Below are 25,535 nucleotides of genomic sequence, written 5' to 3'. Positions count from 1 at the left end.
TGAGTGTGTGGAATGTGCTGTGTTAATGTCGTATACAAATGTGCGAAAAATAGACAAAAAGGTTTATGCCCCCAATCAGGTTAGGTGGAAGCCCATGTAGGACTTGTCTCAGGAGAGGAAAATCACATTTTTGTCTTAGGAATGTGACAAATACAAAATAATATTATTGAACTCAAGTCTCTATGGCATGAGTAATCAATTAAAAAAATCATTTTGGGGGTGAACTACTCCTTTAAGACGCCTCAGGGCAACAAGCGCCATGTATTAGCCATCTGGCCAGTGATGTATATCGGACCAGTTACCCATGGAGACCCCTGGTACCCATACTGTATATGGAGATCCATGTACTGTTTATTACCCAGGGGGCAAACCAGCCTTTTTTTAGGAAACCTGCATTTGCCCCGACATAAAAAGTTGTCCACCAGAAATATTATCTATGACCCAGTAGGATCACAACCTATATGGACAACCCGGTCAATTTGTACAACAAAGTCCAATATGGCCGCCTCAATATTAGCCCCTATTAGTTTTAATGGGGGTGAATAGGGCAAAATGTTAAACTGAGGGATATTTCCACGAAACTTCACTGGTTGATCAATGGTATACATATGAACATTTTTTGTATTGCAAGTTTCCATGAAATCCAATATGGCCGCCACAATATGGCCGCCATAATGTAAGGACCCAGAAAATAGGTTTTGCCTCTAACTTCTGAACCAGATGAGCTAGAAACGCAAACTTGGTGTCTATTTCATGGTGTCTGACCATGGGAAACTCAATGGAATAGCTAATTTTATTATTGGGTGTGTCTGGACCTTTATTGTGCATATTTGCAAGATGGTGGATTCCCAAAATAGAGCTTTAACATAATTTCTACCATGATTGTTGACTGCTTTTGCAAATACAAGCAATATGAATCCATTTGCTAAGATTTATGGCACAGAAGGGACTTATACCTGTATTATTCTTGAGTTTGCATGTTGTCAAAATGGCTGTAAACGAGATATTATATTTCCTGTCCGATTCTAAAATCAGAGACCAAAACAATGTATCTTAGAAATTAAAAAAAGAGAGAGATTATCTCAATGAAATGAATGCAACTGCCTTTTTGGGTCTTTCACACATAGACATGCACATGCTTTCCAACAACTTCAGCTTCAGAGAAATTATAATGAACACATGATTAAAACAGGCTGCATTATAATGCAAATAATTGCTAGTCACTATCACTGTCATGTGTACCTATCCTGCTGCATCTTGTCTCCAGTCCTTGGCAACGACACCCCAAGTAGCATGCAATTCCCTTCTTCGCACATGAACAGTTTTTCTGGCAGCCTTTGATACAGCTACATGATATTGCCTTGTCCATTGATATAGGCCAGGCTGGCTCTGTAGATGGACAGGGGACTGCCTTCCCATGGCGGCAGCATGATATAGGCATCTATATCATGCTGCCACCCACCTCCTAGACCTTCCAGAGCTGTGGGTGAGAACAGAGCAGGATGCATATCTTCCTATCCATCACATGGTCTCAGCCCTTGGACTCGCACAGTGTCGTGCCCTGCCCTTTATTCACAGCCTGAGTGGCAGAGATACCACCAGCTATCCCTTTTTCACTGGAAAGAAGGCATGGTTCAAGACCAGCATGGGTTTAGATCTCCCTGCACTTCAGGAGTTTGGTGAAAATTCCTCTTATTCCCTCTCAGAGGATGTCAAGAATCAGGCTAGAGACCTCACAATAGCTGTATATGCATCAAAAGCTGACCATTCGGAGGACTTTGACCTGGCAAAGCTGAGAGTGTACAAGTTCCTAAATAACCGATCAACCCTGTTGAAGCTGCTGCCACCTACAGAAAATGCCTTTGGCCTGCACCTGAAAAGAGCTGCTCTTGCAGCCATAATAAAACTGCACACATCGCGAAGCCAGACATCCCTTGCTTCACTGAATATGGATGGTCTCTCAGTGATGGGAAGGCAGTCCCCTGTACATCTACAGAGCCAGCCTGGCCTATATCAATGGACAAGGCAATATCATGTAGCTGTATCAAAGGCTGCCAGAAAAACTGTTCATGTGCCATCCATCCATCCATCCATCTTCAACCGCTTATCCGGAATCGGGTCGCGGGGGTAACAGTTCCAACTGAGACTTCCAGATTTCCTTATCCTGCGCAACTTCCTCCACTCCCTCTGGGAGTATACCGAGGCGTTCCCAGGCCAGTCTGGAGATATAATCCTTCCATCTGGTCTTAGGTCTGCCACGGGGTCTCCTCCCAGTGGGACGTGCATCGAGGACCTTCCTAGGAAGGCGCTCGGGGGGCATCCGTACTAGATGCCCGAACCACCTAAGCTGACTCCTTTCCAAGTGAAGGAGCAGCGGTTCTACTCCAAGTCTCTCTCGGGTGATTGAACTTCATGTGCGAAGAAGGGAATTGCATGCTACTTGGGGTGTCGTTGCCAAGGACTGGAGACAAGATGCAGCAGGATAGGTACACATGACAGTGATAGTGACTAGCAATTATTTGCATTATAATGCAGCCTGTTTTAATCATGTGTTCATTATAATTTCCCTGAAGCTGAAGTTGTTGGAAAGCATGTGCATGTCTATATGTGAAAGACCCAAAAAGGCAGTTGCATTCATTTCATTGAGATAATCTCTCTCTCTTTTTTTTTTTTTTAAATAAAAAAATAATTTCTAAGATACATTGTTTTGGTCTCTGATTTTATCTGAAGTCATTGCTACAACTACATACAGTAGAATCGGACAGGAAATATAATATCTTGTTTACAGCCATTTTGACAACATGCAAACTCAAGAATAATACAGGTATAAGTCCCTTCTGTGCCATAAATCTTAGCAAATGGATTCATAATTGCTTGTATTTGCAAAAGCAGTCAACAATCATGGTAGAAATTATGTTAAAGCTCTATTTTGGGAGTCCACCACCTTGCAAATATGCACAATAAAGGTCCAGACACACCCAATAATAAAATTAGCTATTCCATTGAGTCTCCCATGGTCAGACACCATGAAATAGACACCAAGTTTACGTTTCTAGCTCATCTGGTTCAGAAGTTAGAGGCAAAACCTATTTTCTGGGTCCTTACATTATGGCGGCCATATTGTGTGTGGTATGTATGTATCCATATATGGGCATTCCCATATGAAATCCCGTTAGATATGGGCTTAATATTAAGCCCATATGTCAGGTGTCAGATTCCCCTGACATCACAGTGATGTCAGAGTATGATGTCAGAGCGGCAAACCCATAGACCGTAAAAAAACGTACACGTCCAGACAGTCTTTTTTTTCATTATGTTTCATATTTTTCCCTCCATTTTCTATTCCTTTCCAATTAGCCCGCCTGGCGCCCCATTGTGGCCCCCACTTTGAAAAGCACTGCTCTTTGCACTGTTCCAAAAATAAACTAAAAATGTGAGTTAACCATCCTGCATCCCTGGCATATCAAACAAGGCTGCATCCCCAGTATATTATATCAAACCAGTTATGACTACAGTGCCCATACTGTATATATATCATTCTCAAGCTATTTATGAATGGAGCAGCTCCATAAACTGTCTCCATTACATCATAGATTAGAGTCTTTGATTTAGCTTTCAGGGGAACTTTTCCATCTCCAATCTTCTTCAGTAATCTTCCATAAAATCTAGACGAAACTGCCAACAAAATCAAATGAAAAGCATGAGCATTGTCTTTTGGGAGCGCCCGTCTTTGTTTGTTGAAATTATACAAATGCAGACTCATCAGTATCCTGGTCCTCACAGGACTTAGCCTGGATTTGAACCTATGACACGCGGACCTAAGGTCTCACGCTCGAGTTGGGCACAGTATCTTTGCTATAACTGGATGCAGGCCTGAGATGAAAGCTCCAGAAGATCCGGAACTGCCTGAATAATTCAATACAGATAGGAGAGGAGGAGAAAGTCACGTCTGGCAAAGAAACAAGCTGTTTAATTCAATACAGACAGTTTGGATACAGATACAGTTAGATACAGTCCCTTTTTGCCTAAGCTTATTATGCAGAAAAAACGCTATTAGGCCAAGGGGTGTCTACTTGTGTTTGTACCTGTGTGAGCACCAGCGTGTGTGTGTGTGTGTGTGTGTGTGTGTGTGTGTGTGTGTGTGTGTGTGTGTGTGTGTGTGTGTGTGTGTGTGTGTGTGTGTGTGTGTGTGTGTGTGCGGCTACAGTGTATAGGCTATGTATAGTAAATGTTTAGCTATGCATATGACATTACAGCACAGAATATTTGAACAATTAGCTTGTGCAGCACAACACGAGGAGCTAGACTTTCACAAATAAACAAAGATCACAAATCAAGCTCATTGAAGCCCCCTGCAGAAAAAACATCATTTCCAGACACTGATTTCCAGGAAAGGCAAAGGGGAAGCCGAAGAGGCTGGACATTAGTAATATCCCCTTAAGCCTCTGTTGTGTATCTCTGATGTTTGGAGCACACTTGTAGGACAGGACATTGTTCTTTCATAAACAACGCAGAGTACAACTCCTGAGAAAGAGAGAGAGAGGCAAGAGCTCTGTAAACAGACAGAAATAGTCGAACGCTCCCATCAGGCTAAACAGGAAACCCAGCCAATTAGCTGTTTATTCAGAACCCGGCTGACAAGAGGTCAGGGGTCGCAGTGAGAGCACTTCCTGGACAGCCGTAAGACAGAAAGAGCAGTGTCCACAGGCAGGTGGAAGGCAGGAGTGAGGGGCACAGGGACATGAGAGTGCATCACTTTATCACTGGAGCATACAAAGGTTAACAGCGTTTCACAAGCAAGGAAGATGAGTAGCTCTTTAATCATAGGAGGACACGTTGCTTACAGGCCTAACGTCTGCTTGGGGAAAAATCACTTATGGCTCCTCCCTTGAATGGCTTCTATTGATGCGACACAAGTGACAGGTCAGATGGCAGATCGAATATGTGCACCAAAATACAATCAGCTGTGCTGTGTATGGCATGATAGCAAGCTAACTCAATCCAGATGATCCAAGTTATCTCTGAGCTGCATTAGCAGCCTTCATTCACCCTTTCAGACGACAAAGGCCTATCAGAAATCAGGAAGACTAATTTAATCCATCTAATTTACGTACAACACAGGGCCTTGTGTCAGGTTCCAGGGCCACATTAAAGAATTGACCTAATGCATTTACATCGAGTTCAAAAAGATGGAGATGAAAGATGAAAAGAGCCAGGTCAAACCCCTTTCTCTGTGACTGTAGAATATTATGTCATGTTAGAGTAAATAAATGGGGTGAATCATGCAATGTATTCTTTGGCATTATAACACAGGTTAAAGGGCCATTTCACCTCTGGGACAACCCTATCTTATTTTATTGTTGTTTAGGACACAATCAACACAATCCTGAGTTATTTTTTGTGTTCAATCTGTGTTTTTAGATATTTTAGTATTTCAGCATGACTAGTGATGCATTTTGCATTATATGATGCAAAACGCATCACTAGTACATAGTACACAGATTGTGTTGATCGTGTCCCAAACAACATCAAAATAAGATCGGGTTGTCCCAGAGGTGAAGTGGCCCTTTAAGGAAGTCCTTGTAGTCTTATTATTGTACAAAAATGATTTTTATTCACTTCTTTACACATGCAAACCTGTGATAATACAGTTGCTACAGTTAAGTCTTTTACCTCATATCATGTCACATCTTACCTCACCTCGATATAACTTTACGTCGTCTCATCACTTCTAATCTCATCTCATGTCATTGCAGGGGAAAATAACGAGTAAAATATGGTCACATGCTCTATCAGGAAAGAAGCATGGCCCCGTATGAAGCGCCTCACTGTTACCTCAGGGTTTCCTTTAGTGTGCGGCGGCGGAGAAAGTAACTGCCAGACAAAGAGCCCTGTTTCAGCAGTAGCAGACCACAGCAGCCCCTCCCTGGGCCGTGCCACTCACTTTGTTGGTTTGCTCAATTTGCTTCCTAAACCCACAAAGCCTTTGAGGGACACACAGGGGCATGTCAGCATGTCCCAAATTGTATTCTCTCACTGATTTATTTCCGCTCTTCTCACTACTCCGGGAAGAGCTGCAACGGTGACTCCTGACGACAGAAATCCATTAGGAATGTTTTATATCTCTCTCCTTTTTTTGCACTGAAGCACGGAGTAAATCCGGCAGTATTGATCTTAGCGTTTTGAATTTGTTTGTTTTGTTTATCTTTGCCATACCTTACTTTTTGTGCAGGCACTTCCAGTATTGATTTCCTATGATATAGGAATTGTTATTATACGAAAGTATATAATTTACACAAAGATAAAACTGGGGTTAAAAAATTCATAAAAGGTCTGTAGGAGAACATCACATTTGTGTAAAATACTGCATGGCAGCTTTAATGTCACATACTGAGTATTACTGACACATCTGGGGGAAGAGGCTGGCCTTATATGTATACATCCGAATTTGTACCTTTATGATTTATCGTCCGCCAAAGCAGTTTGCCTGCTTATCCTAGGACTAGGGTTATCCACTATCTATACCACTGTTTTACAAAGGAATGATGCCCGGGGTGGAAGTAGGAAGGCATGCTATGTAGCACACAGTACCAACACTGTTTCCAGCTGAACAGAGTCCTTTCAGCTATTCAAGAGACAGCTGGATGCTGGGAAAACAGCTCATTCCATCTCCTCGACTGACCACAGGCAGAGTGTTATAAACTCTTCCGCAAACGAAAGAGGATATCCCGTTTGTTGTCAATTCCCACTAAAGGATTGGTATCAAACCTTTTTTTCCAGCTCTTGTACAGTCTCCCTGCTGCAAAACACTTTGTCAATGGGAGACATAAGGTAGACACTGGCTGAGACTGAGGAGATATTCCACCCTTGTTCAGCACGTATCCAGAACACAACTGTTTGTTATTCGAATCTGCATTGCCATGCTCCTATGCCAGTTAATCCCTGTTGCCATCCAGTTGTTTAGGCACACTGGAGCCTCTCGCTGGCTCACTGTCTCCACTGCTGAAAGAGGAAACTTTGTCTGTAGCTGCAGGCTTCCACCACGGACCACAAATAGGATGATAGACTTAAGGAGGGATTTATATTTAATAAGAATCCATCTGCGGTCTAAGCTGCCTGCACTCATTACCCGTTGCTTGTCTATCTCGGCCTTTCAAGCACTCTCTTTCAAAGTGGAGATAATACAGTAGTACAACATCACTCACCAAGCCAACACCTTGGACTGCTGCAGTGGACTTATGTGTCGTTTAAAGGATGTACGTAGATCTAACACTGAGACACAATCAAACAGAATAACACGAGGATATGAATGAAGATTAGACACTCCCCCCCTAGAGTGCCTCCGAGACCATTGGTCTCATCATCACCCAAGGTCAACAGAGAGAGAGAGAGAGAGAGAGAGGAAGAGAGACAGAGAGAGAGAGAGACAGAGAGAGAGCGGCAGGTTCAACGTAATAAAGAGTAGGCAAAACAACTAAATGAGCCACTGTGTAAACATCACTTAACTTTGGATAGATCCCTTTGCTTTAAGGACCACACACGAGCTGACGGACAAGAGCCCTTGAAAGCGTTTGTTAACATGCCCCAAATCCAGTCCTAATACTGAGAGCAATGACAGCCAGATAATGAGAGTGATTTTCAATAAGAGATTCAATGTGTCACCATTGAATTAAGCCAGTTACTCAGCATGCTGACTTCATGGTGGATGGACTGGTCTGGGTGATAGATAGCAAAGCAATACTTAGATTCATAAAATATAAAAAACTAAAATAAATGTAACATGGAAGGAATAACTCATCAAGGGAATACAATTTCTACTTAAAGAGATGGTGCCATAGTTTTGTACTTTTGTCTGTTTTGTATGTGTCTATGGAGTTAACACTCTAATAGATCCCCAGATGTGGTTGTAATATGCAAATATGTCTTCCCTGTGTATTTTTGGTTTCTTCCTGAAAGCTGAAAGCCTCTGAGTCAAAAGGCCCAATTGAAATACACCGCTTTAATGACATCATAAAATCTTCCCCTGCCCCTTCCATTCAGCAACAGCTGTGGGTGTGGCTAACTTCAGCTGGGTCAACACCCACCTGAAAACTAGGTGTACTTAATGAACAGGTGGGTGTGGCCACATAAAAACATACTTTTAACACTTTCTGTAGACTTTTTTGAAACGGCACCCTGTCTTTAAATAAATGAGAATAAACAATGTTAGAAAAAACTATAGTGAATGCTTTGTGTGCATTTCAGCAGAGAGCATTTTACACAGACCATGCCTTTGTTTGTGCTGCATTTTCCTTCCCTCTAAGGTTTTAGTAATTTTTGCTTACAGTTCTGGAATTCTGTTTCAATACTATTGGCAGTTCACACGGGAGAACTAAGTAGACATGGCAAGATTTCTCTAAATATAACTTGACATCACACACATGGCTCTCTGAGTGATGCGCGCACTGTCAGACCTGGTGAATCACAACCCAGAGTTCCATTACTTAACTTGGCTGTTACCTGTGTTTCCCAGGCTAATTGCCATGTTAAAATTGAAAAAGCCTCTGTGAGACTATAGTACCACACTCTCACCTAGTAGACAATGAGCTGGGGGAAGCTGGTGTCTCAGTAAAAAGTTGGATTAGTCAGTGAGCTGAGAGCCGCCCAACTTTACCCTATAAGAGGGTGTAATATGCCCTGTCCTGTGCCAAATAACTGAACATAATAAATATTGTTTTAACCTGCATCGCGTGGTGCATGCAAATAAGGACATTTCACTTCTGTGCCAGGTATATTATCAATCTTGTACAAAAGAAAGAAAGAAAGAAAGAAAAAAAACATACAAGATTGACTTAAAAATACTTTTCCTGTGATTGTCTGAAAGCTTCCGGTGCTGTTTCTGACAAACTTTCTGCATTGTACTAAGTGGCAAATCCATCTGATAACACAAGGAATAATTAACATTTATAACCCATGTCTAAACATGGTATGACTTGACAAAACAAACATTGGTGTGTAGTGTTTGAGAGGAGGAAATCATTGTACAATATGATGTAGGACATTGACGTGAAACAGAAAAGAGAGCTTTTAGGATTTGGGAATATTGTAGGTATAGATATCATTCTGGTGGATTTTACTGTTGTTTTCATGTTATATTTTTGATCCGGCACAGAGCCCAACAAGACAGGATGCGCGTGCTTTTTGTCACTTTGTGGCACCCTTTTCATAGATAAAATCACAGACAGAAAATGGTAGCTGGATAAAGGCTAAGCATGCATGAGAGACATATTGTATGGATACGTTTAACATGCATGTAAATGCACAATGCACATACTGCTCACTTTATTAAAGATGCAGTGCCATGATTTGTCTCCCCCCCCCCCCCCCCAAAAAAAAAAAACTTGATTATAAGGTATTATGATTATACTAGGAGGAAGATTCTTTTCCCAAAAAGTGTACAGAAAGAGTTAAAATTTGCTTTTTAGGTGGCCACACCCACCAGTTAATTAAGTATGGCTGGTTGTCAGGTGGGTGGTGACCCAGCTGAAGTTAGCCACACCCACAGTGTAGGCTGAATGGTAAAGGGGAAGGGGATGATTATATGATGTCATTAAATCACTGTTTTTGGATTGGCACTTTTGACCCACAAGGTGTCAGCCTACAGGAAGAAACCCCAAATACAAAGGGAAAACATAATTGCTCAAAACAACAACACCAGGGGGTCTAATGAAGAACTGTCAACCTCATAGACACATGAAAACCAGAAAAAGTACAAAACTATGGCACCGACTCCTTGTATGTATACCCAACTGCACACACACCCAAACACACACGCAAGCACAGCAGAGCCCACACACGCAGCCGCACACGCACACGCACACACAGACAGACAGACAGACAGACAGACAGACAGACAGACAGACAGACAGACAGACAGACAGACAGACAGACAGAGAGACAGACAGACATATAGCTGTGTCATCTTTGTTGCATTAACCACTTTCAACCTTGCATCCGTATTTTTGGAATGTCATTATAGGCATATATAAAATGGGGCTTAAAGGTCCAGTTCACCTCTGGGACAACCAGATCTTATTTTATTGTTGTTTGGGACAAGATCAACACAATCCTGAGTTATTTTTTGTGTTCAATCATTCATTCTGAAATACTAAAATATCTCAAAACACAGATTGAGCACAACAAATAACTCAGGATTGTGTTGATCATGTACCAAACAACAATAAAATAAGATCTGGTTGTCCCAGAGGTGAACAGGCCCTTTAAGCACTTTATCAGCGGCCTCCAGAATGCACTGGCCAATCTACAGTGGGTCCATCCAAATAGCTTAACCCTTCCTTTGCGGAGAGAGGCAGAGCCACCTCATCCAGCGGTCCTGAGAGTGCCCTTGGACCCCGCGCCTGTCCTCAGAGGGTCACAGTGCTCAATGTAATGAAGACACTAGAGGCCCTTGAGCAAAACGGGCACTTTGGCAGTAAATGCATGTCAACATGTGAATGTGGCCATTGTCCCCGACTCGCCGGAGGGCTCGTAGTGGCAGGGAACGGGGAACGCAGCCAAGCTACAAGTCCCCATTTATTAAATGTCATGGGAACAGGCATCCGTGTATAATCGTGTGCAAAATATTTCTTTTCTGAAATTATTTTCCGAACGCCAAATGAGTAATTCAACAATGCAAAAAGGAGAAGAGAGAGGAGGAAAGAAAAGTGGCGCAATGCATTCTTACCATGCTAAAAGGCAAAATATATGAGTCATTTATAGTATGTAGTTTATCTAGCTAAACTTAGCTCTATTTCCATACTTTCTGGCCCCGGTGGCTTGATAGGAGGGTGAGCTCCTGTATTTGATACGTGGAACTGCTTATTATAGAGTGTACTGCATTGTGCATGGGTAACCAGGCTGGGCAAGGGAGTAAGGCTTTGTGGTTTGTGGTTTTGTGTGTGCGTGTGTGTACGTGTGTGTGTGTACGTGTGTGTGTGTGTGTGTGTGTGTGTGTGTGTGTGTGTGTGTGTGTGTGTGTGTGTGTGTGTGTGTGTGTGTGTGTGTGTGTGTGTGTGTGTGTGTGTGTGTGTTTGTGTTTGTGTTTACATGAGTGTTTGCATGCACGTGTGTGTGTGCATGCGTGCATGCGTGTGTGTCTATGTATGTGTGTTTGGTTGTTTGGTTGCATACATTTGTGAGTGACTTATAAGATTTATTTGTATGCAAAGTGCATATATCTGAGTAAGTGAGTGTGTGTGCGCATAAGTGGTCCAAAAGCTACTCTTGGGTCTAAAATTAAAATCCGGGTTTTCTAAACCTCTCTAATTAGAGAGAGGAGGACTGAAGCCTATTTTGAGACCTGTGGCCTGCATGCACGCCCTTCCCATATGTGTGCACACAGACACACAGGCACACAGTCAAGCCTGTAAATCAGATTAAATACTTTTAACCACTTACTGTTTCAACCTGGCATTCCTATTTTGGACATGTCATTATAGGCGAAAATTCTCAAAAACATTCAAATATTATTCAAATGCAAAAATAGCAGATTCTACAAACTCACAATGCATCACGCTGCACTGTGAGCTTGCAGATCACCTGTTTTTGCACAACTGAACTCTGTCGTACGGTTATGTAAATATAGAAAAGTATTCCAAAGGTAACTGATTAATAAGTAATCCGATTACCCCACACAGTTATTATGACCCAACAGCTACCATTTTGCTACCATTTTAGTAAACACATTTTTAGCAACAATAAAAACCTGTTTTAATTTATCCATTTGTAACACAGAGAATGTACAAATTTAACCAAATGGACTTGTAATACAATTATGCATTTGTACATTCTCAAGACTTAAATGAACACTGTGCAGAGTACAACAGGCGCCTGCCTCCCCTTGGGTTTTATCTTTCTTTATCTTTTATCTATCTTTGGACTGCAAATGCACAAAACAATGTATTAAAGATGGACACTCACTGACACAAAATTAAAAAGTAGCTACCCTGTATAATTAATGGTCAGACATTAAAAGCCAAAATATAGTAAGCAACGTTATTTCCAATATTCTTAGTCCCCGCCCTAAAGGACTACCAAATTAGAAAGTTTATGATTGCGAAACAGTAATATAATAACCAGCTTAATCACTGTCTAAAGTGTTATTACACTTTTAATGAGGCAATTTAGTGAATGTAGGCTTTTGAGACAGGAGGAATGTGGCCTATGCCTCAATAACATTGTCTCATTGTTCTATCTCATAACCAGGCTCTGTATTCCACTCCAAGGACTGCTGGGAAAATTGTCTACTTTTACAAAGGATGAGATAAAATCGTTGTAACCCCAAATACCCAATCAATGCTTTTATAGAGTGCTAATGCCTTGTATATTATAATACAAGTTTGCATTTCTGTTTGATTGCAGTCATTTTGAAAATTAACTCATTTATTTAAAGAAAAGTGGCTGAGTTTGTGTCTACCAGCGAATATAAATGCACTGTCCAGTGTCCACATAAACATCACTTAACTTCATCTAACTCAATCTGGAAAGAATCTACCATTTTAGTAAAACCAAAATGATCAAAATGGCATCTCTTTATGTGATAGCCACAGTCAGAATGATTAAAACAAATAACATGTCTTTTGATACATATAATTCATTATTCACTACAATGCAAACAACAATTTACCCAATCAATATAAATCTCCCAGTCTAATAAAGCTTAATGCTTAATTTCACAACTGGCCCTGATGACAATTTTATTGGGGAGCACAACCACATTTAGATTTACAGCACGAACAGAGGATAGAACGATTGCAGTTATAGATTTTAAATGTTTTGATGTTATTACCAGTAAGACTCCCTAATCGGGAGATAAGCGACCGCCATGTCGCATGCACAAACTTTAGAAGGCAGTTATAGCCATTCAGGAGGGAATATGGGAACTGGGACAGATCCACGTTGATGACATGACTTTAGAGATACTGTGTACCACTGTGCGTGATTTTAGGCCAAAATCTGTAGGAGCAGTGTCCAAAAATGTGTTTGAAAAAGTCGGCCTGATGGTGGCGCTAAATGGGAACCTTGACAATGTTGATGACATGACTCTAGACATACTGTGTACCGCTTTATGTGATTTTAGGGCAAAATCTGTAGGAGCAGTGTCCAAAAATGTGTTTTGCAAAAATGTTTTGATGTTATTATTAGACAAAATAAAATGAGGGAGGATCAGGGTGCCCCAGTGGATCACGGCGTAAAATCGTGATAAATAAGGCTATAGTCCTTCAAGCAGCTGGAGTTTCTAGGAGCAAACAAACAAACACACAGACACACACACACACATACAGACAGTGACATGCACACGCCCACACTAATGTCCACACACATTACACACATGCGCGCGCACGCACGCACGCACGCACGCACGCACGCACGCACGCACGCACGCACGCACGCACACACGCACACACACACACACACACACACACACACACACACACAGTGTATAACCCACAGGCATTCCCACTATAGACGCCCATTACCTCCATGTGTATCCATGTGCTGCAGTCCCATTGTGGTCAGACATGGGGAGGATAGGGAAGAGAGTTTAGAGCTGGCCAGGAAAAGCTGCAGTCAGGCGTTTTTGGAGGAAGATAAGAAGAGCTATGCGAAAGGAAAAACTAAAATAACAAAACGTCGCTTGGGGGTATGAGGTTCTTATGACAACACAACTCTCTGTTTTTACGGTCCGATGGTTGCAGCATTTTGATCAACAAACACCATAAGGTGAAAAGGGAAATACTGTATGTATTAATCAGAGAGAGGGGGGAGAGAGAGAGAGAGAGAGAGAGAGAGAGAGAGAGAGAGAGAGAGAGAGGGAAGGAAAGAAAATGGGGTGAAAATAGTAAATAATATGGTAGGTGCTGCAAGATGTCTCAGTCTCAAGCTGTGTCCACTACCTTGACCTGTGTAGGCGGGAGGTTGGAGGCCTGTGTGGCACCGACAGGTGCGGTCGCTGTTAGCTTAAAGTGCCGTTAAGTATCCAGTGTCAGGGCCTTTGTTTGCTTTTTTGATTTATTGCTGACCAATGCCCCAAGAAACACATGCGTAGGAGAGCGACCCCCCCAGCCCCCACTCAACACCTTACCCCACATGAATAAACCATCTCCCTGCAGGAACGCCAGGGGTTCCAGTGTTCTCCCGGCGACTGGAATTCACCCCGCTGATAAGATGGGCTGTTGGGACGTTTCATGGGCATACTCCCGGCTCAACACATACTGACTCACAGACCCCGGCATAAACCGCTCACACATCTGCTACTCCTTTGGTATCCACACATGGCGCACGAGTAAAGAAACGCACAATGTGACTCAGAGGACAAAATGGTTGATAAGAGACATGCTCATTAACCCCGTAGCCAATGAAAAGATAAAAGGTGGATTGTCTGCCAGGAACTAGTTTACTCTTTTACTGATAAATTCTCCGGACGTGATGCAGGCCTGTCATGGATTGCACGCAGCCTACAGGGAGAGTCGGTCTGACTGGAAGCTCAGTGGAGTTCAGGTCCCTGAACCTGCTGGGAAAGCTCAGGTGAGGACAGTTAAAGAGGTGGTGCCATGATTTTTCCCCCCTCTAAAACATGATTATCAGGTATTATGATTATACTAGGAGGAAGATTTTTTCCAAAAAAGTATACAGAAAGAGTTCAAATTGGGTTTTTATGTGGCCACACCCCCAGTTCATTAAGTATGCATGGATGTCATGGTGGGTGGTGACCCAGCTGAAGTTAGCCACACCCCACAGTGTTGGGTGAATGGCAATTAGGGGAGGAGTTGATTCTGTGATGTAAAATTATCTGTTTTTTAACTGACACTTTTGACCACAAGGTGGCAGCCTCCAAGAGAAAACAAACAAATACCAAGAGAATAAATAATTGCTCATAAAAACCACACCAGGGGGTCCAATGATGTACTTTCAACCTCCTAGACACATGAAAAACAGAAAAAGTACAAAACTATGGCACCACCTCTTTAATGAATCCTCCTCTCTCTCAATAACAATTGTCAGGACGCCTTTAATCAAGGCATTCAATCTCCACCTTCTCTGAGTTGTACTGAGCACTCAGGTGGGAATGAGCATGTGAATGTAGCAGGGCGTTGCTGAAAGAGAGCACACACATGCTCAGCAAATCCTCCCTTGGCTTGGATGAAGTAGGCATCCAGCAACTGTTAGAAAACATTTATAGTGTCTGTCAACAACATGGATTTCAGCACTGTTTGGTGTATTTTTACATCCGACACCTGACTGCCATGGAGCTGCATGGAAAGTTCAGGGTCCAGGAGCAACCATGCTGGGTGCAGCTCTATTGCAGCTGTCTTGCAAGTGTGTCTGTGTGTGTGTGTGTGTGCGCAGGGGGCGGCGGCACTGCATTCCTCACAGCGCCAGCTCCTGACTGCCAAGGCACTACGGGCACTACTGACCCCTCCCCGACCATCTGTGCCCACTCATTTAGGCTGGCACTCACTGAGCCAGAGTCATAAGTCACAGACGAGGGTGAAAACAAATGGCAAAGTGAGGAGTGTGGTTTCATAATGCAAGGACTACGCTCTGCCTCCTATACTGCAGGGCTCTCCTATACTCTGTCTGCTGAAGTCCAAACACCACATCCCCATACCATACAGATGGCGTTACCAAAATCACCAAAGTACAGTACTCTCTCTTGAACTGGACTGGAACCAATGCTATGTACAGTATGTGATGCTATATTACTGTGCTGAGAATAGGGATGGGACGATAAGCGATATTATCATTTATCGTGATAAAAAACACTCACGATAATCGTATCATGGAGATTTAATTTATCGTGAAACCGTCCTGTCATGCACTGGGATCAATTCACCTTTTATTTGCCGAGCTGCATATCCGGTACCACTTAAACCCTCTATTGGTAAAACGTACTTATAATATACGTACTTGATAGTCTTTTTTTCACTCTCTACCAAACCTCTTAGCCAAAAAATAGCCGATCTACAAGCTCATAACGCGCCGCAACGCGGCGCGTTGTGAGCTTGTGGATCTGCTATTTTTGGGCAAATGTTCCGCCCCAGGATAATGGATGTTGGGGATATTTTGATGATCGCGATACTATTGTAAATCGCGATTTCTTTGGTCACAAAAATCGTGATATGAAATGTTCATATCGTCCCATCCCTAGCTGAGAATCACAGACTCCTCTCTCTAACCCCGGTGTCTTAAGGTCTGTTAGTCAGGGTCTGGGGAGTTTGTAGTCTCCCGAGACACATCCCTCTGAGCAGCCTGCCAAGCCTCTCCTCTCCCTCCTCCAATCCATCCTCCCTCTCTCGCTCTTTCTCCCTCTGCTCCCATCCTTTGTTTCAACTCTCTTTTCCCAGTTCCCACTTAGTCGTTCTCCTTCGCTGCTACTCCTCCACTCGTTTGTACACCCCATCTCTCCTATTCTTCTCCTCCACAGCGGCATAACCGTTTCACCTACTTTCTCTTTTCCGTGCTTATCGTCGTCGTCATCGCCGTCTTCTCCTTCTCCCTCTTCTCCTCTCTCTCTCTACCCCTTCCCCTCTTCCTCTCCCAGTGATCCAGCTCCCCTCACGCAGCCGTGCATAATTAGGCCTAAACACAGGCCTGCGCAGGCACACATCTGGAAGGAGTTTAGACATGGCAGTTTCCTACCAAGACGACTAAATATTTAGGTTGAGAGTTACTGCGTGTGGATGAACTCATGATAGAGGGGTGGGGAAGGGGGGAGAGAAATGGGGAGCAAGAGTGTGTGTAGAGATAAAGAAAAATAGGGAGAGAGCTAGACTGCAACTGTAAATCACGGCGTAAAAGGCTGATAGAAATAGAATTATGCAACGTTATAAACCAGTGATAACATGTGAGTTCATTTCAATGGAAAAGGAAGTGATGCAGCAGTTTAAACATCTCTTGCGTCAATATTGAGGCCATTAGCCGACATCAGATATACAGTACTGTAATCAAAGTCATCGGCATTGGCACAGTTACTCTCCGGTGATCTCAAAAGGCGATACGGTGTAGTGGTGGCGAGTCGGAGGAGGAGGTGACAATACCGGGGGTCACCGGTTGCTCCTTTACAGCTGGCAGGAACAACAAACAGCCAACTAATAGTTTTAATAAACAAATCCCCGTTGGGATTTCCCATGAGGCTGAGGGGCCTCAGCTGGAATGTTCACAGGGGCCAGCTGTTGTGCATTACATGTAGCCCTGGCCAGCCCCGGAAGCCCTGGGACTGGGACTGGTGTCCCTACAGCCCTTGCCCCTGCTACACTGCTCGGCATGGAGAACATTCCTCTAACCCGTTTAGATCGAGAATTATTTTATACTTTTAGCTATTGAAAAATAGCAGATCTACAAGCTCATAGCGCGGGTGCAAACCTCAAAGCAAACCTCTGTAACTCAAATCTTTGCTACTGGGGGTGCCGTTCTGGAACATCATATTTTGACATGGGGGTCCGCGGACAAATACCTATAATTTTGAGGGTCCTTGACAAAGTTGAGAACCATTGATGATAGAAACATGAGTGTTTTTAGAAGATATTTATATAATCGGGTCAATATATTCAAAGACTTGCACGAATTTTCATGATTTTTCAAAAATAGCAGATCTACAAGCTACAAGCGAGCTTGTAGATCTGCTATTTTTCAATAGTTAAGGCATAAAATAATGGTTAAAGTAATAATGCGTACCCGGTCTTAACGAGCTAAGCTGCCCCAGGAGAGAGAGAGGCGAGCGGGGCTGCATCGCGGCGCATCGGGGCGTCGGGCCCGGGGAGGGATCGAGCCCAGCGTACGGCACGCACTGCAGCTCCCCTACCGCACCTGGAATACTGTCTGCAGTCTCTGGACAGACTGAGGAATGTCAGGAATAACAGGAATATCAACACAACTTCTCACATTCCACATCTGGAGCTAATATCAGGAGCAAGGATGAGAGTATGAAGCGCTCGGGAGAAGGTTGCTGAATCTTCAGCAGAATTGAACCGACTTTGTCAGAGAAAAGTTCGAGAAAATGGGAGATTTTCACAGGGATTAAGGGTGGAATTGTTGGCTCCTTGTACACAGACTCGTAAAAGTGTCACAGAATGCTAAACATATGTAGGAAAACAAATAAAGTGAAATTAGTAGGTGTGGGGAAGGGAGATTATCTTAAATCACCTCCACCGCTGCCACCCATGCTATTTTTTGTTTTTTCCTCTGGTTTGCAGCAATGTGTTCCCCAGATGTGTATCCTGCCTTTATTAACCAAGAAACATAAGGGCCTATAAATGGCCCGCTGGCTGCCTTCAGCTCTGGCGGGTATAAACCCCTTTCCCTGTGCCTCCTATGCCTGCTCCAATGGGGCTTTTTAGACTTTTTTTTACTGTGCCCATGTGTGGCTGCTCCCACTAGGTCGGGCAGAAAGACAGCGAGGCTCTGTGGGAACGTGGAGGAGCAACGTCTTTGAAGACTTGGTTCAATCAGTCATCATAGGAACAGTTGCCTCTGAGCAACCCAGAAAAAAGTTCTGTGTAAGAATAGAGATTCTTGGAAACATATTTCCAAAATCTCAAGGAGCATTGGTCATTGAGGGAACGGTATGGAATGGTATGGTAACCATACTGTATGTCCTAAAAAGGACAGGCTTTTGTCCTTAATTTGGACCTTTTTGATGGCTCTCCTCGCAGAAATGTACAATAACAACTTATGTAAGCTGTTTCACGAGAGCCGTTTATCATAGTAAAATGACCCAGGTTTGATTTAAGAGCCATCCAGTGTTAGGCTATATTCTCACCATAGGGCTTGCAGAGCGGGACACTCTTCCTTCCTGAACAGAAGGCGATTGTGAGGCGGCGGGGCTGAGATTGAAGGGATGTTATGGCATTAAAGGAAGGAGCCAACCCACCATTACGGCACACAGTGGAGGATAGAAAGAAGAAGGGGAAAAAAATAGTACAAATGTGTTTCTGTTTATTCTAGTTTTGCAAGTTCAAGTCAGCTGCACCACGTGTAAAGAGGGTGACTGGGAGGAGTGGGGGCAAACCCAGAGCGTTTGCCTGGGTCAAAGTCAGTTTTAAAAAGTGTCAGAGCTGTGACAAAGAGGCAGGGCTGGATGACGGCTGTGCTCAGCCAAGCCCCCTAACCGATCTTCTTAATGCTTTACAGAGAGAAGCTAAGTTCGGCGTTCCACTACAGAGTTAAACTGGATCAAGATGTAAACTGCTGACCTAACAAGGCTCATTACCTCAGCAAGTCTTCAGTACAGTTGGATCCGAGGCCACGAGGTCACAGCCGTGGGTGTGTGGGCAAGAACAGTAGGCACAACCAGGCTGTCCATATGAAGCCATTTAGTTGGGACACATTCAAATTGTTCTTGAGCAATATATCGCCACTTTCTGGAAGAAACCTCGTATCTCCAAGTTTCAAATTTGTATGTTTTTCCGTAAAGTAAAGCACTGGTTCATCACACAAAACTATTGCACAAAAAAAATGTTTAAATGATAAATACAAAACAAACGGTTTTGGACATACAAGGTTTCCACCCGACAACGACGATATGTCAACCGCTCACAGCAGTAGGCATAATAACCTCTTATTAAGCAACACATACGTTCCACAATTTTCAAAAATTGCTAAAATAGCTGGTGTGAGCTTGTATACTATTTTCTTTCTCAGTTTGGCCTATATAGTCTACTGTATATTGACAAGGCCCAAAATGGTAAAAGTAAGGTAAATTATAGACCCACTGCACTTCTTCCTATAATCGTTCCAAACTGTTTCCACCATTGCTCTCCCTAAAAATACAAACAGGACTGGACTACTGTGGTCATGTTTAAAGATTCCCTGGACTGGTGGTTCTCAAAGTGGGGTCTGCGGACCCCCAGGGGTTCTTGAGGGAGTTCCAGGGGGTCCCCAACTAAATGACAGTTAGAAACCAAAATGGACCCTTATAGGTCTGTAACTCAGAGTTTACTTCTAACTCTCAGAGTTAAATTAACATTGATTTTATATAATATAAATTGGGGGCCCACAGATAGAAATGCCATTAAATGGGGGTCTGTAGCCTAATGCATGTCAAACTGGGGGTACTTGAAATTAAAATGGCTGAGAATCACTGCTAGGGCTGTAAAAAAATCTTCTCTAATGGGGGTCCCTGGCATATGTTTTCAAATGGAGGTCCGCAGGCTAATAGTCTATAAGTGTCAATTTGGGGGGTCCTTGACGTGAAAAAAGTTTGAGAAGGACTGGCCTGGAGGTGCAGAAACAGCAGCATAGGCCTAATGACCAGTCATAAAAGTGTCAGAATACCAGTTATACCAGTGGTTCTCAAAGTGGATTCCAGGGACTCTGTGGGTTACTTTAGGGGGGTTCTAAATTGAACCATATGAGTCTATAACTCTGACAGCGTACTGACGGGTCCATTTGGTTCCATTTATACACTGTCAGAGTTAAGGGGAGACCTTGAAATGTGAACGTCTGAGAAACACTCACAGAGTGACGGTCCTGTTAGGGAGCAGGCTGGCATCTGGGGTCTCCGACAGGTCCTCTTTGCTGCAGCTGACGCGCTTCCCGACGACAGAGGTGCTGTGTGGCTTTGACCTGTGCTCATCCGTGCAGCTGCAGCTGCTGCTGATGAGCCCCGGACAGCCTTGTTGCTGGGACAGTCTGGACTCGGAGGCATCAGGCTGCAGTAAGAGCAGCATCATCAGCAGCAGCAGACGACCCCGTCCCAGCAGCGGGATGATGATGCCAACGCCGGGCATCACGAACATTGTCCACTCAGATCTCACTCTGCACCTCACCTGCCTACCCCGTCATCCCATCGCTCCACGGTGAAGAAGCGGCCGGGGGTTTAATTCAAGGGCAAGGGCAAAACAAACAAATAAACAAAAACAGAACTTCAGGTCTAAAAAAATAATAATATCAAACTGTAAAAGATCTGCTGCAACTCCACTCAACAACCAGCGGACATCATCTCTTCGAAGCCATTCCCAAATGATCAAATTTTACTCTACTGTCCCGTTATGTCGTGGCAGCTTGTCCGTTCAACTCCCTGTTGAGCGCCATAAATTCCGATTATAGGCAATGTAGACCTATAACTCCAGCCTATTCGTCGTATACGAATTGCTTCAGATTTTTGGGGGTTAAAAAAAATCTGCTGATAGCAGAATTACCTTATAGGAATGATATGAGAAGCGCTTGGGAGTGTCTCAGACAGACGCAGATACTGAAAACCAATGGCTATTATCTCCACAAAAGTTATACAACAGTTATTCCAGTGCTCTGGGTCCAGCAGTCATCATCAGACGAAACTGTCATCCAACGCAAAAAAAGGCAACGTGTTATTCACAAACTGAAACTTTGTCATTTGTTTCGATGCTCATCATCATGGGTGTTCAAGAAAATGTGTTGTTTCGTATCCCGCAGTTCTCCGTGGATTTGCAGTAAAAGTTACTGAGAAAAAACACAAGATCGGATCCGAATGAAAAATCGACCGACTTCCAGGCGAATTGAGATGGTCTTGATCGACTCCTGTGTTTATTCCCTAAATCTAGCGGTTTTGCGGCTGCCTGCCACTCTGTCACACTCACATTCACATACTGGCCCAAGTGCGCGCATTCCGTCGCCGTCTGCGCTCCAATCCGCCGGGTCCTAGTGCTGACATGTTCCATGCCTACATGGCAGTGGTTGTGGTTCTCAAACTTTTTCATGTCAAGAAAGAGACAAGGACCCCCAAAATTGACACTTATTAGCCCGCGGACCACCTTTTGAAAAGATATGCCAGGGAACCACATTAAAGAGAAGATATTTGCGGCTCTAGCAGTGATTTTCAACCATTTTAATTTCAAGGACCCCCAGTTTGACATGCATTAGGCAACGGACCCCCATTTAATGGCATTTCAATCTCCGTTTTATATTTTAAAGTCAATGTCAATTTAAGTCTGAGTATGCATAGTACACAAATACATAACCATAACCATAAGGCAAGGATCCATTTGGTTCCTAACTATCATTTAGCTGGGGACCCCCTGAAACTCCCTCCCGGACCCCACTTTGAGAACCACTGGCCTATAGAACCCAGTTGAGAAATTAGTTTCACATGTGATGTGATAGTATTAGTAGTAGCGTACCTGCACCTCACACCTGCACAAATAAAATCCTCATGATGCTGATGATAACGATGATGCTGCATGGGAGAGATGGTGGTAGTGGGATGGGGGCCCACATAGCTAATAGGATAAGTCCATAAGATAAGATAATAAACCTTTATTGATCCCTTTGGGGACATTCAGGCGACGTGGCAATAGCAGCAGCAGTGAGCGTGAAACACAGAGGAACAGCTGGAACAGCTATAGAGAGGTAAGAACTGACCCATTAAGACCTGAGGCCCATTCTATAAATGTCTTCTAAAAAAAAATTCTAAAGTTTTCAAAAAATATATATATCTTGCTATATCAGTGGTGCTCAAAACCTTTTCATGTCAAGGTCCTCCAAAATGATATGGCCCCAGACACCCCCATCTCAAAACAAGATTTTAGTTGAAAATGTTTGCTTTAAAATATATATATTCAAAGGTTTGCAACACATTTTCAAGATTGAAAAATCATGACACACACACACTCATATAGCTATTAGATGCTTTCCCAGTTTTAATGGCTAAAATAAACAGGCTTAGAGTCTGACAATAGACATCTACACATGATCTAACATATTCAATAAATATAAGTATAAATGTACAATCTACCATGCAGTGAATATGCATGAATAGATATTTCTCACCAATGGCCTGTGTACATACGTAATATTATAGACCCATGTACCTGACAAAATACTTCCAAAACATCAAGGATGTCAACACCAGAGGCAGCACCACAAACCATGTTCAACCCAGAGTCGGCTCAAACAAAGAGTCAAATTCGTTCTCCTGCTATATCACTAAAATGTGGAACGCCCTACCGAAGGCCTTAAAGGAGTGTACATCCCTAACTTCCTTTAAAACCGCTCTGAAAAACCACTTGCATGCGGCTGCCAACTCGAAACTGGTAACAATAAACCTAGCCTAACCTTACCTCCCCTGACCCTTTGTTGCTTTTATTTTGCATTGTTGCTTTTGTTTACAACAACCGTTTTTCTGATGACATCTACTGCATAGTACTGTGTTCTATCATTCAATGTTTTATGAGTTAAAGAGAAGGATCACAATGGAAATAAGCCGCAAGGCTTACCCGAGTTTCCTTTTAGTTGACCTTACCAGTGAACTGTACTGTCAAGAAACTGTACCTTTCCCTATGAAAACTTCTAATAAATACTTCAATCAATCAATCAACAGTGTCATCTAGCCTTTAGCAGTGAGTATCTGGATATTATACAGTATGTACACGCTATCAACAGTGAGTATATTGTGTACAGTCTAGTATATGTAGCCTATATGTCTCACAACAGATATCTGTGATAGTTGTGGCATATACCAGTAGGCCATGAGCAAATGTGCATGCAACCAAGCAGTAGTACTAGTCAGTGGTGTAAAGTAACAAGTACATTTACTTAAGTACTGTACTTAAATACAATATTGCCGGCTGATACCGACAATAAGCCACTCCCGACCTACTTTTGAGGTATTTGTACTCAACTTGAGTATTTCCAATTTCCAATACTTTTACTTCTACTCCACTACATCTCAGATCTAAATATTGTACTTTTACCCCACTAGAACATTTGAAAACTTTAGTTACTAGTTACTTTGTAGATTTTGAATATAATTACAACCCTATTTAAACTTGGCTATTTGAAATTAGCCGATCTACAAGCTCACAACGCGTCACGAGGCGATGCGTTGTGAACTTGTAGATCTGCTATTTTCAAAAGACTTACACAATTTTGGCGGGATATTCTTCATAACTAGTACTTTTACTTTTGGTGCCAATACTTTCATACTTTTAGCCTACTCATGCACATTTTGAATTCCTTTTACTTAAGGGTGCCCCGGTGCCCACACACCAAAATACCTAGAGTGGAATCTGCCAATGCATTTCAATGAGAATGGAGCGGTTTCATGCCAGTAGAGAATCAAGGCAGTTCATGCACCCATAAACATTATATACACCTAGGCATGATATAGAACCACAGCACAGCAAAACACATTAATTACTTACAAGCCAATACTGTTTTTCTTCCTGGGTTGTTGCATTCTGAACACAAGGTCTGGTTGCAGTTTGTTGTGTTTTACTGTACATCTATCCTTCATAATGGGCATGCCATACATGGATGAGGACTGGAGTTCTTGGTTTCAATGCTTCAATACATCCATATATGGGCATTCCCAGATGATGTCCTGTTAGAACAACCAAACTAATACAATCCCTTTTTTTACGCCCATATATGGAGATCCCTGATGTCATCAATATTTAGCCCATATCTGGGAATTCCCATATATGGACATATTGTGTCAGTCTCATGACACAATGGTGTCATGACCTCATAGACCATGGTCACATGGTCTATGAGGTCAAACATCTATGATGTCAGACGTCAGTCATCTCCATATTTGGGAAAATAATATGGCCACATTTTGTCCAACTTAACCAACCAACCAACCAGGTCTGTGCAGCTTTTTTTGTTGTCAACGTTGATCCCATACCAAAGCGCCAGCGCTCACCCAGCAGTCTGCTGTCACCCAGGCGGATGCGTGCACGGATGCGTGTGTGCACGAGGTTGCTTCTCGCCCTTAGGGGGTCTTACTGGTACAGTAGTAGACATAATGTACAGGTTGCTGCGGGAATACACCCTGGGCTTTGCCTTTGCTACCAAAAACTGAAAAAGAACATTTTCAATGACTTCTCAAAGAAGTGGTCTCTTTGTTGAGTGGAAATAATACTATTCAATACTGTATAGTATGACATTTTCATTTCCCCAAATAATCACACACAATCCAAAGAATACACAAGACCATAAACTTCCCCCAGCCCAGGCCTCAGTGTCAGCTTTTTTTTTTGTTCCTTTCCTTGGAAAGATATCCAAGGTATTGCTGTTTTAAAAATACTTTTTGATATACGAGATCCCAGGGAGGACGGAAACCTATATAAGCGATTCAAATCTGGAGAGCATTTTGATATATGAAAAGGTGAACTTGGCAAAGCACTCGAAGGGGGACTTCAAGCAATTGGGCTTGACGTGTACTCGCTGACATACCCAAAAAGGCAGGCACCTCAGTCGAGGCGAGCGTGCCAGGTTGCACAATGGTTCAGTGTGCTCTGACCCACGCGGCGGACCCCGGTTTGTTATTCCTGTATATGATACTGTACACTGGAGCGGACTCAGAGAGCCCGGCGTGATTACTGAAGGAAAGCATAAGGAGTGGATGGGCGCCTGCTCAGCGATGAAACAGAGGGCTGTTTATCCAAGCTGTTAAATAAGGCTTCAAGTACAACACCCCCCCCTCGCCCCCAACCGACCGCCTCCCCCCCCCCATCTCTGCAAGGCCCAAATCTCTCTCATCTGGAGCGCACAGTTTCCATTTAAAATGTCACGTC

The 25,535-nt window shown here is 43.1% G+C and overlaps 1 protein-coding gene across 1 annotated transcript in view; it reads right to left on the bottom strand.

Moving 5' to 3' along the window:
- The window catches only part of adgra2 (adhesion G protein-coupled receptor A2), a 58,997-nt gene extending 37,427 nt beyond the window's left edge, over positions 1–21,570 (bottom strand). Inside the window, exon 1 of the mRNA XM_080739654.1 lies at positions 20,497–21,570. Coding sequence (XP_080595780.1) covers positions 20,497–20,777 — 281 coding nt within the window. The 5' untranslated portion in view covers positions 20,778–21,570. The remainder of the gene's footprint in view (positions 1–20,496) is intronic.
- Positions 21,571–25,535: the final 3,965 nt, after the last annotated feature.

Source organism: Nannobrachium achirus (genome assembly GCF_963921795.1).
Source record: "Nannobrachium achirus genome assembly, chromosome: 12".
In the NCBI taxonomy this organism is placed as follows: Eukaryota; Metazoa; Chordata; class Actinopteri; order Myctophiformes; family Myctophidae; genus Nannobrachium; species Nannobrachium achirus.
The sequence above is the reverse complement of the archived record's forward strand: the minus strand, read 5'-3'. Positions and strand labels throughout refer to the sequence as shown.